General features: G+C 39.3%; 1 protein-coding gene and 1 long non-coding RNA gene across 5 annotated transcripts in view; one reads left to right on the forward strand and one right to left on the reverse strand.

Annotated features, from left to right (window-relative positions):
• LOC134336513 (alpha-1,6-mannosylglycoprotein 6-beta-N-acetylglucosaminyltransferase B) overlaps window positions 1-15,665 on the forward strand; it is a 930,404-nt gene that overhangs the window by 905,471 nt on the left and 9,268 nt on the right. For all 4 annotated transcript variants that reach the window (XM_063030783.1, XM_063030786.1, XM_063030785.1 and 1 more), the window contains 2 exons: window positions 261-377; window positions 7,163-7,237. In XM_063030783.1, coding sequence (XP_062886853.1) covers window positions 261-377; window positions 7,163-7,237 — 192 coding nt within the window. The remainder of the gene's footprint in view (window positions 1-260; window positions 378-7,162; window positions 7,238-15,665) is intronic.
• The window catches only part of LOC134336514 (uncharacterized), a 33,799-nt gene continuing 23,860 nt past the window's right edge, over window positions 5,727-15,665 (reverse strand). The window contains exon 3 of the long non-coding RNA XR_010015812.1: window positions 5,727-6,006. This is a non-coding gene — a long non-coding RNA (uncharacterized LOC134336514). The remainder of the gene's footprint in view (window positions 6,007-15,665) is intronic.

The following is a 15,665-nucleotide window of genomic DNA, read 5'->3' on the forward strand; positions in this document are numbered from 1 at the left end:
TTGTTAAGAAGATTAAAATGGACTTAACTCTCTGTGGGCAGTTTACCTTTCATCTACTTCCTAAATACAGGAAATTAACTTTATTCAAATTAGTTTCATGGAAAGCTAACAATGAAATGCCGTTTTCATGAAGCCAACATAAAAAGAACATATCCAAAGCAAGTTTAATTATATACATGAGGTGCCCAGGTTGTAGTGGCATTTTCAGCAAGACATTTGGAACAAAAGGTATTTACATTCATGTTTCCCTTCATTTAAAGGTTTCATCACAACATCCATATACCGAGTATTTCATCGGGAAACCACATGTTTGGACAGTTGACTACAATAATACAGAAGAACTGGCAGCTGTCGTTAGAACAATTTCAGTAACCAAGGTTTGATTCTATTTCAAACATTGTTAACTTTAGTTTTTAACCTATAATGTAAAGATAGCAGCCAGAATGATGTATATTGGCCTGGGTTTTCCGGTCAACAATGAAGTTTTGGTACTCCCCACTATGACCATGGGAACAGTTGCCCGAACATACTAAGCGGTCTCTGAATCATCAATTTTCCTATTTCTGATATTAATTAAGTTCTGTCAGCAGGTGTCGAGTTTTCTGAAGTCTAACATGCACAACCATCAAGTAAATTCAGTAGCTGATTAGATTAAGAATACTCAAAATACTAAGTAAAAAGGTGTAACTTAACTATTTTAGAGATATATAAAGATTAGGACATAGATGAGTTTGAAAGAGTACAGAAAAAATTCACAAAGATGTTGCTGGGATTGGAGGACCAGGGTTATAAGGAAAGATTGAATAGATTAAGACTCTTTTCCTTGGAACGTAAAAGATTAAGGGGAGATTTGAAAGAGGCATACAAAATTGTCATCTATAGATAGGGTAAATTGCAAGCAAGGTTTTTCCACTGAGGTTGGATGGGGCTACAACTAGAGGTCATGGGTTAGGGTGAAAGGTGAAAAGTTTAAGGGGAACATGAGGAGAAACTTCTTCAATCAGAGGGTCGTGAGAGTTTGGAACAAGAAGCCAGCACAAGTGATGCATGTGAGCTCAATTCCAATGTTTAAGAGAAGTTTGGATAGGTACATGAATGGTAGGGGTATGGAGGGCCATAGTCCCAGTGCAGGTTGATGGGAGTAGGTAGTTTAAATGGTTTGGCATGAACTAGATGGGCTGATGGGCCTGTTTCTGTGCTGTATTTTTCTATCACTCTACAATACTGTGAGGGGTTGTGGCAGAAGTTAAAGTGATCATGAATAAACTTGAACAAAACAATTATGTTACAAAATTTTAACTGTTTTTTTATGAGATACAGGCTCCAAACATAAAAATGTTTTTTTATGACCAGACAGGCTGTGTACCATTAATTGGGGCTTGATGTGCAGATAAAACTTCTATTCCTCCTCATTCAATACTGAACATTTTCAATTTTTCTTTTACAATAGGAATAGTGGATGAAACGTTCTTATAAAAGCAATAATTTCTAATTGATTCTACAAAGTCTGATATGACGTGGAAAGTTTTAATTAGCAGAACTGTCTAGATTTCTGCAAGTACATACTCAGAATCTCTTGTCAGATTTCTTCTAGTATAACAGTACCTGCTTGCAGCCTTGGCATCATTCTCATTATATTTTTGAGCTCAGACTTTAAGGTTGCATTTTGCTTTGAAGTTGATATAAAGTATGTTGAATAGAGTTTAACCTCATTACTTTTGGAAGTTACCCAATTTCCAGTCCATCATGGGTTCTGCAATTGAACTGAAATACAAATAATTCTTGCTCACAGGAAACTATACTCTGTACAGTCTATGGTGTCTCTGAGTGGCAAAGTAGTAATGGTGAAATATCACATGTCAAAGAATGAATACAGCAATACAGTATTTTATTCAAATTTTGCAGGGTTTGTTTCAAATAGTGTAATCTTTTTCCGTTGTTTTCCAGTAATTTTATACATTACCTAGGTATTGGTTTTCACCCTTCTTAGGTTGACTAAATGAGTGTTGCATATAGACTAATGACCAAAATGTAACAAAATAGTGAAAGTGGCCAAAGCTACACTATAATAAGTGTGAAGTGTTGCACTTTGGCAGGACAGACTAGGGAGAACTTACATGGTGAGCAGTGGGGTGCAGTTGAACAGACATATCTAGGAATACAGATTCATAATTCCTTGAAAGTGGTATCACTGGTAGATAGGGTCATAAAGAATCATAAAAAAAGCTCTTGGCACATTGGCTTTCATAAATTAAAGTACTGAATACAAGAACTGGGGTGTCATATTGAAGTTGTATAAGACATTGGTGAGACCTAATTTGGTGTTTTCTGTTCAGTTTTGGTCACCTACCTACAGGAAAGGTGTAAACAAGGTTGAAAGAAAGCAGAGAAAATTTGCAAGTATGTCGCCCGGACTTGAGTACCTCAGTTATAAGGGAAGGTTGGACAGGTTAGGACCTTACTCACTAGAGCATAGGACAATGAGGGGAGATTTGATAAGGGTAGACAAAATTATGAGTGAGATAGCTAGGTAAATGCAAGCTGGCTTTTTGCACTGGGGTTAGGTGAGACTAGAACTAGAGGTTGTGGTTAAGGGTGACAGGTAAAATGTTGAAGGATAACCTCAGGGAGAATTTCATCACTCAGAGGGTGCTGAGAGGGTAGGGTAATGTAAGGGGTGACAGACGACACATATTGTTCATAATAGAAACTGTTCTACAAAATTCACCAACACCATCATTGAGTTATTGTGTTCACTTTAAGAGACAATGTCTGATATAATGACGTCAGTGTAAGGCAACTGCTTTTGGTTTGTTCTCAATGGAAGTAAAGGGCTGCAGCTATTGTTAAGCACGTAAAACAGCTCTCGTGTGTTTTACTCACAAAATCCTACAAGAGTGTGGAACGAGCTACCAATGGAACTGGTGAATACAGCTTCAATTTCAATATTTAATAGACCTTTGGACAGGTACATGGATGTGAGGGGTACAGAGGGCTATGGTCCGGTGTAGATTGATTGGACTAAACAGATTAAGAGGTTGACACAGACTAGATGGGCTGAAGGGGCTGTGTCTGTGCTGTAGTGTTCTTGACACTAACAATTTACACTCAGAGTCACATGGTGAAACAGGACCCTGGTAATTCCTGAGAGAAGCTACTTGAAATTTTCCAATTGTCACATCTTTGTCAATATGAGCAATGGTAAGAATATCAGTACATAAAGAAACTTTCCAATGGTGCAACCACAAAGCAATTGCATGAACATGGTGATCTTCTGAACGTGCAGTCACCCCATGCATAATCACCTGCTGTGATGAGATTTTATTCCACAAGTAGCCCCAAACCACTGCAATGTGCAATGTGCAATGTGCAATGTGGGCCATCACTTCGTTTGCTGAGACAGCAGTTGCTTGGAGCAGCTCTGCTGTGCATCATTTTAACAGGCTACCATCAAGGACTAGAACAATAAGTAATGTGCTTCCAGGTATTGAAACTACATCTGGCAAGTTCTTTCTGCAAGAGATCAGTGTCTTTGTGCAGACATCAGAATCAAGACCATTTAATTGGCATCTCATGGCAATCCCAGCACTCTACACTCTTTGTTCCTTAGCAATTATTCAATAATGAAGATTACACACAGTAAAACTCCAAGTTGTGGCATGCACAATATGTGAAAAGATTAGTTTCATGACTAGCAGCAGAAAAAATGGCATGTGGAGAACCCGAATCAATTTCACCAGGCATTTATTATCTAACCCAGATCTAATTATTTTGATGCATGATTTGTTCATGATATACTAGTGCTAATCTTGGCCAACCCAACCATCCTCTCCTCATCCCTATCAAATACTCTCCTCCAAACTGAGACAAGTTTTCATGTCTCTCAATATCAGTGAGCCTTCCCAATGTGAAGTCTTGTTTCTAGTGCCATGCAGACCAAAGTCCCTGTTCCCAGGGAATAGTTGGCCTTGGATCAGAGCCAAATTGAGCATTTTGCAATTTTATTGGAGGAATTGTTTGGCCTCTCAGGCACGTTTTATTTTATTCGCTTGAGTGGATATATGTATTTCCTTGATGGTCTGTATTATTCTTTTGCAAGGCACCAGAAATTTCAATCAGGTTTTGTTTATTTCATTCATTGTTTTACCAAAAAGGAGTGGGAGTAATATAAACAGGTTCCTGGGGAGCGCAATTGGACTTGGAGGTAGTTTCAAAATGGACAGTGGCAAATTGGCACTCTGCGTTATATCTCTTATTCCTTATCATTCGCTTTGTTGATAAAGGAACAAGACTGAATGAAAAACAGCCAAGTATCTCCCTACCTGGTAGCCATCCTGATTGATGGGCTTGTCTTTTGTACAGAGAATTCCCCAGAGGAAAACACAGCAGGTAGCAGTTCTACTGCTCATTCACGGTCACCCTTTCTGCACTATTTCCAAGTTAAATTTTATCCCTTGTTTTTTTTCTCTCCAAACCAAATCTATGGAAAATTAATCATGTTCCCTTGGGTTCAGGAGCTTTTTAATTCAAGGTTTGCCCTGCATTTAAATGTCCTTGCTGATGACATGCATGCATGCAGTTTGCGGTGCTGATCTGTAATTAACATTACAAATCATGTCGGTGCTTCAACATTTTTAGAGGTTAACACAAAGTCATTGAAAATCAGTTTGAAGAAAGATCACAAGACCAGCACAACCTATGTTCAACTTCTTGGCCAGTGCATTAAAAGACAAAAACAGGATAGATTTACATAATTTGTACATTTTTTCTGGGCAAATCAGAAACAAGAACAGGTGAATCCAATATTAATGGAGTCACTAATAATCCAATGCTAATCAGCCCAAACAAAAATCACTGTTTTCCCCGTAACAGTGGTTTATGATAAGTGGATTGGGTTTAGAAAAACTGATGTGGTGACGTCATGCTCCAGATCAAGGTTCAAGAGGTTCATGACTATTTAATGTCATCTCCAGTAATCGAGTTTAAAGAAGAACAAAAAAGACACAATAATATAAAGAACGCAAAAAACAGGAATTCTGCAGATGCTGGAAATTCAAGCAACACACATCAAAGTTGCTGGTGAACGCAGCAGGCCAGGCAGCATCTCTAGGAAGAGGTACAGTCGACGTTTCAGGCCGAGACCGAGGGCCTGCTGGCCTGCTGCGTTCACCAGCAACTTTGATGTGTGTTGCCATAATATAAAGAACACAACTTTTAAAAAACATATTGAATATAAATACATGAGATAGCTTATACATACTGATTGTATGTCCATAAATTGAGACTTGGGCACATGACTGTCTGTTGATCAGCCTTACTGCTTGGGGAAAGTAAATGAGGGAAGATACTGATAGAAAGAAGAAAGTAACCTTATTTGTCTTCCAACAAATGTTGCTGTGGGGCAACCCACTCTCAATGAAAGAATAAAGAATAAGTATTTTCTTAACATAAATTAATCCCAGATGAAGAATAAACTGCACTTGACACCTTTAACAGATGCATCCTTCTTTTGCTCATGTTTTCTTTTTCATGTTGCAATTAGTACTTAGAGTTCAACTCAAGAGTTGGCTTGGACATCCTTTCATGGCTATATAATGCAGTACACCACTAACATCCAACCATTATACAACACAGAACACTTTTAATATAAAATCAAATTCTTGCATTTTAGCTTATATTAGAAGCTATAATTCCAGAAATTAGTCCACATTTCTCAGCAAACAAATTGATCACATGGAAGATCAGCAATTGTTATATAGCAGCAGGAAGTTGTTGCAAAATTTTGGTGTCATACAGGTTTTGGATATTTGTCTTTTGATTAGTTCACTGGGCATGTGATGGTTTTGTTTTGGGGGGCTGGGGGGATCCTGTCACTGAATGACAATCTAATCTGTGTGGATAGTGCGTGCCATTGGCCTCTGAAGAAAGTTGTCCACAAAGTTTCAGTGGCCCTGGACTGATGATTTTGTCTTTGACTGCTCGCCTGTGCTTTCCATCTAGACCTATCTGTAGGGGAACATGGGAACACAGAAACAATGCAGTTATTAAGCAGGCTGGGGTATTGATCAAGTTAAAGAATTCTCATAGATGACAAACCAGGAAGTACAAAGTATGGACTACTCTTTCTATATATTTTTCAGAAATAGCATTAGGATCTGAAGATGGACTTAGGTTATAAGCTAAAATATTGCAAACTTTAAACAAATTAAATTTAAATTTAATTAATAAAAAATTGACTTTTATCATTGAATAACAAACAAGGTAAAAGTTATTGTCAGATCTGCATTTTTGTACACTTATTCAACATGACCTTGAAGCATGGCTATGAAGTGCTGTTGCTCCAAATTATCGCATACTGATGCAAACTTAGTGCTAAGTGTTAGTTCTAATGCATAGAGACATTTCGTCCACAGTGTGCATTTAATTTTGACTACAAACACAGCCGCAGGTGAATAGTAATGAATTTGAGAAAGAAAATACAGTTGTACTTGAAAAATAGGTTATTTGAAAAGTCACCTACGACGAAGAAAGATCAGGTGTCTCAAAGACACTGAGAAAAAATCAAATATTGTTACACAGATATAACTGAAATATCTCAGTATCCTCCTTTAATGGTCTAAGCATGTTTACTTCCACTCAATTATATTACAGGCTTCTACTGTAACAAATATATGCATTCTAGCTCATCCATAAATATACAGATAAGTATAATAAAGTTGTTTAATGACAGCTAAAAGTTAAAGAACACAAGACAAGTGCATTTAATTTTTAAACGGTGAATTTATTCTGGTTTGGCACTGCAGCTATTATGTATCTGTCTGATGGCATTAGGAAGAACTGACATGACGGAGTTCATTGCTCGAAGTACTGAAGTGAAAAGAGTTCATTATATTTCACTCAAACATACAGGCCCATAATTGAGAACTCTCTATTTCAGGATATGCTTCAATTATCAAGAAATATCCAAAGCAGGCTTAGTGAAAATGTTTTAATTACCTTTTATTTATGCCTAGCAAATTAATTTACACATAGCAATGGAATGTTTATAAATGTGGCACAATTTTAAGTTAGCAAATTAATTACTAACTATTAAATTTAGTCAATATAATATATTATTCATCTAATTTCATCTAACTGTGATACATTATTTTCTGCTTATTAGGTTGAACCTTATCTTCCTTATGAATTTACTTGTGAAGGAATGCTGGAACGTGTCCATGCTTACATTCAACACCAGGTCTGTCAATCAAGTTCTCTTTCTCTTCTTTCAGGTCTCATCCTACATTTTGACAAGTGGCAATCTTCTAAGTCTACGCCAGTGTGTTTTAAACCCATGAATATCCCCAATGTTTGATAGTATGGAGGTGTTATTCATAAAAGTTTAAGTCTTATCAATTCTCTCATATCTTCAACATGAAAATAGAAAGGAAGTTTTTTTTTAAGGATTCAAAATATTTCACTTTGGCACTAGCCAAATTTTGTGGAGATTCCCCAGTGAACAAGTTGCTTCTCTTCTTGTAACAGTCATGGAAGTTCCTGAAGTAGCAATTACCTTTTCACCAGTGTCCTGCCACTATGTACTGATGCTGGAGTCACGGGGATTTGGGTACTTTGCCCTGCACTTACACTCCAAGCTCAGTACGAAGATCTGTGCCAGGTAGTATCCAGTGCAGGAAATGTTTTCCATTAATTTCAATGGAAGAGAACGGCTGAAAAGGACTTGGGTAAGTAATACATAATTAAAATTTTTCCTAATTGTTTGAATCTAAATAAATCATTTATATAAATGTTATCAGCCCTTAGATTTTTTAAATTTTGCTTTTAATAGTGTATCTTTTGATGACATTTGAATATTTTTAAAAGTTTTTGGAGTCAGTACGGTTTGCAGATAGTGGTCAAAAGTTTTTTTTCAGCTATGTCATGGGTGGGGCTTGTTCTACCTCTTTTTCCACCCCCATATATCTAAGCCCCTATCACCTTCCCCTCCATGTGGGCCTATTATATCTCAAAAAGCCTTGTCAATATGCAGAACCACAACACAATGAAAGAAGGAGTTTCTAGCTCTTGACCTCCATCTGGGAGTTGGTGGACACAATTTACATTTTTAATAGGGGTCCGTGGTAATTGTAGGCAACTTTCCACTGAGTATGATTTCTGAGTCTATATTCCAGATTTGTACAAAAATTGATGGGGCACATGTTGGATCATTGAACAATAAAAGAATCTTAGCTTCAAATTGTAATTTTTTTAAATTGTCCATTGGTTCTTAATTAACAGTAATCATAAAATAATTATGCATAGATACATTTTAATTTGCTTCCACCATTATGTATTTAACCTGTTGGTGCCATTAAATATCTGCCTTTTTTACCCAACCTCACAATCACACACCCACCTTTCCATTCACGAATCACGCCCCTCAGCATACAAGACAGGAATAAAATATTCAGCTAGAATTCTTCTACACATAATTATAAACAGTCAACCTTTGCTGCTTTGAGAACTCCTGCCAGTGCAACTGGAATGAAAAATGCAATTGTACTTCTAGAAGGAAAGCATATGCATACTTTAAGCAAGCAATGCATTATTCCTTGGTAACTCAATATCCTGCACTTACTGAGCAGTGGTATAGAAATTGATGCCAAAACTCCAGCACAGCTGTAAGATTTTGACTTGCTGCTTGATCAATAGCTGCATGTGAAATTAAACTGATCATGAATTATGGCCCTCGGTTCACTGATACAGATCTCTTCATCCTCGGGGACAAGATGTAGAGGCAGAGGGATATATTCTGCACAGTTGAGACCAGGAGGGCTCCCATAGCTGAAGCAAAGTGACAGTGGCAGGAGGATGCCTGGGAGATCAGAGTCAGCAGCGATTCAGTGATTATACCGGGATCTGTGAGCAAATGCTAGCAAGGCAGCAAAAAAAAAGCTATGACCTCAATTGTTCTGTCAAGGTTAATATTCAGAGTCTTCTAACTGTAGCTGACAAATGTAAATTTGCAGTAAATGCTCTGTCTACAGTAACTGCACTCATACAGCTCATAATAAACATAACACAAATATACAAAACGTACTCATGCACCTGCTCACAAACACACACACATGTGTGTGTGTGTGTGTGTGTGTGTGTGTGTGTGTGTGTGTGTGGGGGACTTTTGCACAGAACTGTACTTGTCAATGTCGTCTGGAGAGCAAGTTTGGAGAGTGAGCAAACAATGTTGGGAATCATGGCGGTGGTGCGCAGCGGGAAGGGTGTGGGACCAGAGGGAGAGAAGGAGTGCCGGCTTCCGGGGGTGGTGCAGGTACAAACATTCCCATCCCTGCGACACCTGGCAACGTCATTTGATTCCAAACCATTAGTTTATTGATCATTGCAGAATGTCTCTCTGGTGCTTCCCACTCCTTCCCCTCCTCCTTTCCCTTTTCCCAACCACGATTCCCCTCTGGCTGCCCCCTTCCCACTCTGTCCACAATAGAGACTCATATCAGAGTTATCATCACTCACATATGTCATGAAGTTTGTTTTTATATATATATACAACGCACACAGAAACATGCCTAACCTCACACACCAAATCACATAACTGTCACCACACACACATATGCAGGCATGTATCAACAGCACATTAATATTAAATTCCCTTTTTCAGTATAGGACAATCATAAATGATTCTGACCGGGCTGGTGGCGTAGTGGCATCAGTGCCAGACTTTAGGACGAAAGGTCCTGAGTTCGAATCCAGCCGGCTCCCCTGCACGCTTTCCATCTGTGCTGGTTTACGAGCTGGTGATCTGTTTGGCAACTCACCCGGCAGAAGGCAATGGCAAACCATTGCTGTAACTTGCCTCGTACACGGTTCCCCACTATGTCAGAGAGGCGTGGAGGGAAATCGTCCGCTAACTGGAGAAACTCCGGATGCGACGTACCTTTAAATGATTCTAGCCAGCCAGCAGTACTTGTCACACAAGAACCACCCCTCTATGGACTCTGTCTGTACTTCCCTCTGCCTCCATAAAGTTGCTAGAATAAACAAAGACCCCACCCAGTTCAGACATTCTCTCTTTTCCCCTCTCCTTTTGGGCAGAAGATACAAAAGCCTGAAAGTACATAGCACCAGGCTCAAGGACAGCTTCTATATCACTGTCATCATCGTAGCTTGTCACACCAGACAGCCAGCCACTCTAGTGTTGTTTGGTTGATGCTGAGCAGGTCAGTATCAGCTAAATCAGGTGAGAGTGGGCAGTTTAACGTGTTCGCCACACTCACAGGATTTGCTGTTACTAGTATTGAAGGAGCTATATGCCAGTCATCTAGGCATGGTCAAAACAAAAGCGTTGGCTCGAAGCTTTGTCTGTTGGCCTGGGATAGATCAGCAGATCGAGCAGCTGGGCATGCACAGTTCAGGATGCCAAGACATCCAGAAGATGCTAAGAACAGTGACTCTCCAGCCCTGGGAATAGAATGCATTACCCTGGCAGAGTATTCATGTGGATTTTGCTGGACCATTCATGGGCACAAATTTCTTGGTAGTAGTGGATGCAGCTACAAAGTGGCTTGCACACTGTTGGTGTGTTGAGAAGCCTCTTCTCAAGGACTGGTGTTCCAGAACACCTAGCAAGTGACAACGGATCACAATTTGTGGCAGAACAGTTTCAGTCATTCCTGACAATGAATGGAATAAGACATATTACATCTTCACTGTACCAGCTGGCTCCAAATGGCTTGGCAGAAAGGTTTGTCCAGAATTTAAAACGAGCACTGTGAGCAATGTCGGGAAAACACACCACACTGAAACAGAAGGTGATAATTTCCTCCTTGCATATCACAGTGCAGCACACTCCACAACCAACGTCTCACCAGCTATATTGTTCCTGGGTCGTCCCTTGCGCTCATGCTTGGATCTCCTCAAACCCAATCTCAAAAGGACAAACAGCGAAGACAAATTGAGGGCTCCTCAAACGAGGAGGTTCGATGTTTCACTGCTGTACAAGAAGTCCTGGTGAGGGACTACAGAGGTGATCAGAAGTGGGTATCTGGAAAAATTAAGGACAGAACTGGACCACTCTCCTACACAGTGGAGATTGTGTCTGATATCATCTGGAGACGACATATCAAACAGTTGAGGAGAACAGAGTCAATTGTTAGAAAAGAAAGGTGTCCAGAGCTGTCAGAACCACTTCTTGTAGTCCCAGAGTCAACTCCTACAGCCACCACAGAGGAGGCCTCAGAACCAGAGATTGTTTCACAGCCACAAGTCTCAACTGTCAAGCAGAGTGATCCCCCCCACCACCACCCCCAGGCTTGAATAGGACAATTTAAAATTTACTATGCTGCGAACATATATATATTAATTTATTATATAATATACTGTAGGCATATGTATGTGTGTGTGTGTATATATATATATATATATATATATATATATAAAACTAGAGAGCTATACATTACGTATTATTTGAACTGAGATGCATTCAATATTAAGATATTGATTTGGTGTTTATAGGAAAGCAGGGAGACTGTAGTGTATTTACTATTTCAGCAATTTTGTAAATATATTGTTTAATTGAGCATTATTTGTTTACATCATTCATTACAGTTTATATGTAAAAAATACATGAATAGTATACATCATTACACCACCACCAAAAAGCGCCTCACTAAAAAAGGAAAAAAAACTAAATATATGAGTTTTTTCTTTCAACTAGTTTCTGAAGTTACAAAACCTAGCAACCTTCCCTAGTCCACAGCAGTTTCCAAATTGCATACTGTAGAAATAATTTTAAAAATAGCCCATCTTACAATGCAACTGTCAGTAGAGGTCTATGAAAACCTGACTCCCAATGTGACCCCTATTATATTTCCAAAGCAGAAAATCTCATGAAATTTTATCTGAAAATGTTCCAAGTAGGTGCTGCATGCTAACTAACATTATTTATGTGTGTCCTTCAGATCAAACACAAAACATGTAGCAACACAGAAGTTCCTGGTACCAAACCACATTTTGTGAATCTCGCAGAACAACTTTGTTTCCACAGTACCTACATCAAAGGAGAGAAGTTCATCCAGGCAACACAAAAAAAAATCTAGGTCGCTATTGTTCTAGAATGTAATATTTCTTTTGAGGGTTCATATATCATATCCCTCTCTTCCTCCCTCCCTCTCTTCCTCCCTCCCTCTCTTCCTCCCTCCCTCTCTCCGTCCCTCTCTCCCTCCCTCCCTCTCTTCCCCATCCCACACACACACAAACCACTCTCAGATAGATTCCAATTAGTTACATTGCTTGTTTGCAGAAACATCAAATTGTGTTTTGTGAGCACACTGTTCTCATTAAAATGTGAGAATATTCTCCCCGAATGTAAGATACCCTCCCTGAAGTTATTTGCCTTTGAAGTTCTTTGTGCTGGTCATGCTGTTAAAGAAAGTAAGATAAATACAATAGATTGGCAACCCTCAAAGTTACGTTGGTCTGTAGTGGGGGCAGATATAGCGGATGGATGCAGCTGCCTGCTAGAAGCTCACCTTTGCTCTTTATTTAAATTCATAATGAAGTATGGTTTGCACAAAATGGTTGTTTGTACACACAAAGTGGTCATCAAACAAGGTTCCATTTAATCCCGAGTAAAATCAATTATGCAGTATCAGTTACCAGTGCCTTTATTGGATTCAACACAGATCCTTTGTTCAATGCAAAAAAAATGGCAGAAACATGAGAATGCCTCCAGCTAAAAATCCAGCAGACGGCAATTGCATTGAAAAGATGTTAATTTCTTAGAACATAGCACCACCTTGCTTTGAATGTGGCATACAGCATTAATAAAGGAATGACTCCTATCTGCTTTAAGCAAATGCATAATATTCAACTTTCTCAAATCATTTCTATGTTCAACTGTATCAAGCTTCAATCCAGCCAAACCTTTTAGGGTAAGCTATAACAAAGCTTTTCAGACACTGAAACCTAAACACATGAGGCAGACTGTTGGTTTCATGCTGATTATAAATGTTTCGTACTATGGATACAACAAATACAGAAAATTCTGGAAATAGGGTGTCACAGCATCAGTCACCGTATTCTCTTTATCGCTGAGTATTTTTAGCATCTTCTGTTTTTATTCTAGACTTACAACATTTGCTGTTGCTTGTTTTCCAAAAATTCAATAAATTTAATTTTAAAACCATTGGAGGGATATATAAAGTTCCCAGTAAAGTAATCTATAAGAAGTTACTTGCTACTTGAAATCAATAAGAACGTTAAACCCAATTAACAACAAGAATGGCTTACATTAAGGTTGTGAAATGTACCAAGGTGCTGTACACACAAATGCTGACACCAGATCATGGGAGGAGATTGTAAAGAAAGTGATCAAAAGCTTTGTGTAAGAGGCAGCTCTTGGGGAGAGCCTTAATAAAGAAGAGAAGCGAAGGAGAGCAGAGAAATATTTAGAAGGAAATTCTACATCTCATGACCTCAGCAGCCAAAATTGGATCAATAGGATTCAAGGGTGTACAAGAAGTCAAATATGGTACAGCACACAGGTCCTGGAGGTTTGTCGGCATGAATAAATTAATAGAAGTGATCAGGGATGAAACCGCTTTTTGAAGCAGGGATATATATTTTAAAATTGAGAGACTAATTAACTGCAACAATGGAAGTGACTGCAGAGATGAACATGACACCTAGATGTTCCGAAATGTGTGGCAGAGTTTTTAATAAATTCAGAGTATTTTAGAGCATAAGGTGAGATGCTGAACAGGAACACATTGGAATAAAAGAAGGAAAATATGTAAGTCTTATGTTTATATAGCACTTTTCATGACCTCACAGCAGACAAAGTATATTATTTCCCAAGAACTACTTTTGAAGTGGTGTCTTACTTTCATAATATAGGAGCCTACAGTATTGCACAAGGAAGGCTCATTAAAACCCCAGAATAATAATTCCTGTAAGTTTGTATGTTCATGTTCTCCCCGTAACTTTGTGGGTGTCCTCTGGGTGTTCCAGATTCTCCCATATCGTATGGGTTAGTAGATTAGCCGGTCACATCGCTGTAATTGGGTGACGTGGTTTCGCTGAGCTGGAAGAGGCTGCTGCTGTGCCGTAACTCAAAATAAAATAAAAATAAAAGGAATAGATATTGGGCAGAGCGTGAGAAAATCTCCCACTCTGCTTCAGAATAATTCCATAGGATCTGTTAAATCTAAGCAAATAAGGACTCCTTTTAGTATATCTGAAAATCAGATCCCCGGCTGGTATAACAGCCTCGATATTGCAAAGTAGCACTGCCTAGAATAGCGTTTAAATCTGTAGAATTGCTGAGTAGCTAAATGGCCATGTTGCAATGGAACCAGACATCAAGCGTTTAACAGCAGAAAATCTGATGCAGTGATGGAGTTTGTAACAAGAGCAGAGCCAAGGATTTCAGTCTCACCACAGTTAATTGGAGAAAATTTGGTCTCATCTATTATAAGCAGTGTAACGTATCAGGGACAGTGGTAGCATTAGGAGACATGGTGGTGAGGAAGACTAGGGTGTCATCCGAAATTATAAAACCTGACATGCTTCGGGCTAATGATGCAGAGGAGCAGTGTACTGTTGAGAAATAGGAGACAAAGATAGATTCCTGAAGAATTTCAAAGATAAAAGTGAGGGAGTGGAAAGAAAATTCATAATTTTCTGTTTCTCAGACAAGTAACTAGATATAAAAGGAACTCAACAGTTACAGAGTCATCAAACCAAATGAAAAGGCAACAGCACTTTGAAGGAGGGTAGGAGAATCTCAAAGGCCATCTAGTTGGAACAATAAAGCTAGAAGCCGATGTGTAGAAAGGTTAACATAAACTGTGATGAAACTACAGCGAAGGAGAGTTTGCATGGTGCTCAGGGGGAAAAGTAGTTGAAATAGCTTAATGAGGAATTTTTTATGGTACTTGACTGGGTAGTAAAAGGCAGATTCTAATTGGAGGTGACAGGGTTAGCAGGGAAAGAACAAAGTTAGATGCTGGAAAGAGTGGACAGGAAAAGGGTTACATTAAAGGCAAGGGTTTCAAAAGCCTTCCTGACAAGTAAAAGGATGTTCTGCAGAAATGAGTGGAGAAGCTGATACAACTGAAACAACATTAGGAGCAGTGACTGGAACAGGCAAGAGATTGCCTGGATTAACCCTCGGAGCTAACTGAATGGGAAAATTGTTGTGAACGTACGATAGGGCAATTGTGCCTGTTGCTCATAAGGAAGCAGCAATATGCCTCTCTCACAACACGCTGGAGGAACTCAGCAGGTCGGGCAACATCCGTAGAAAAGATCGGTCGATGTTTCAGGCTGTAACCCTTTGCCAGGACTGTAGAGGGAAGAGGCAGAGGCCCTGTAAAGAAGTTGGGGGGGGGGTGGAGAGTGGGAAGGAGAAGGCTGGTAGGTTCCAGGTGAAAAATCAGTAAGGGGAAAGATAAAGGGGTGGAGGAGGGGAGGCAGGGAGGTAATAGGCAGGAAAGGTGAAGAAAGAATAGGGGAAAACAGTAGTAGAAGGAGGTGGAACCATGAGGGAGGTGATAGGCAGCTGGGGGAGGGGGCAGAGTGATATAGGGATAGGAGTAGAGGAGGCCATGTATGTAGTGGGTGCGCTGCCTCCCATCCCCCACCCCTTTATCTTTCCCCTTACTGGTTTT

This window comes from Mobula hypostoma, chromosome 22 (genome assembly GCF_963921235.1).
Source record: "Mobula hypostoma chromosome 22, sMobHyp1.1, whole genome shotgun sequence".
Classification (NCBI taxonomy): Eukaryota; Metazoa; Chordata; class Chondrichthyes; order Myliobatiformes; family Myliobatidae; genus Mobula; species Mobula hypostoma.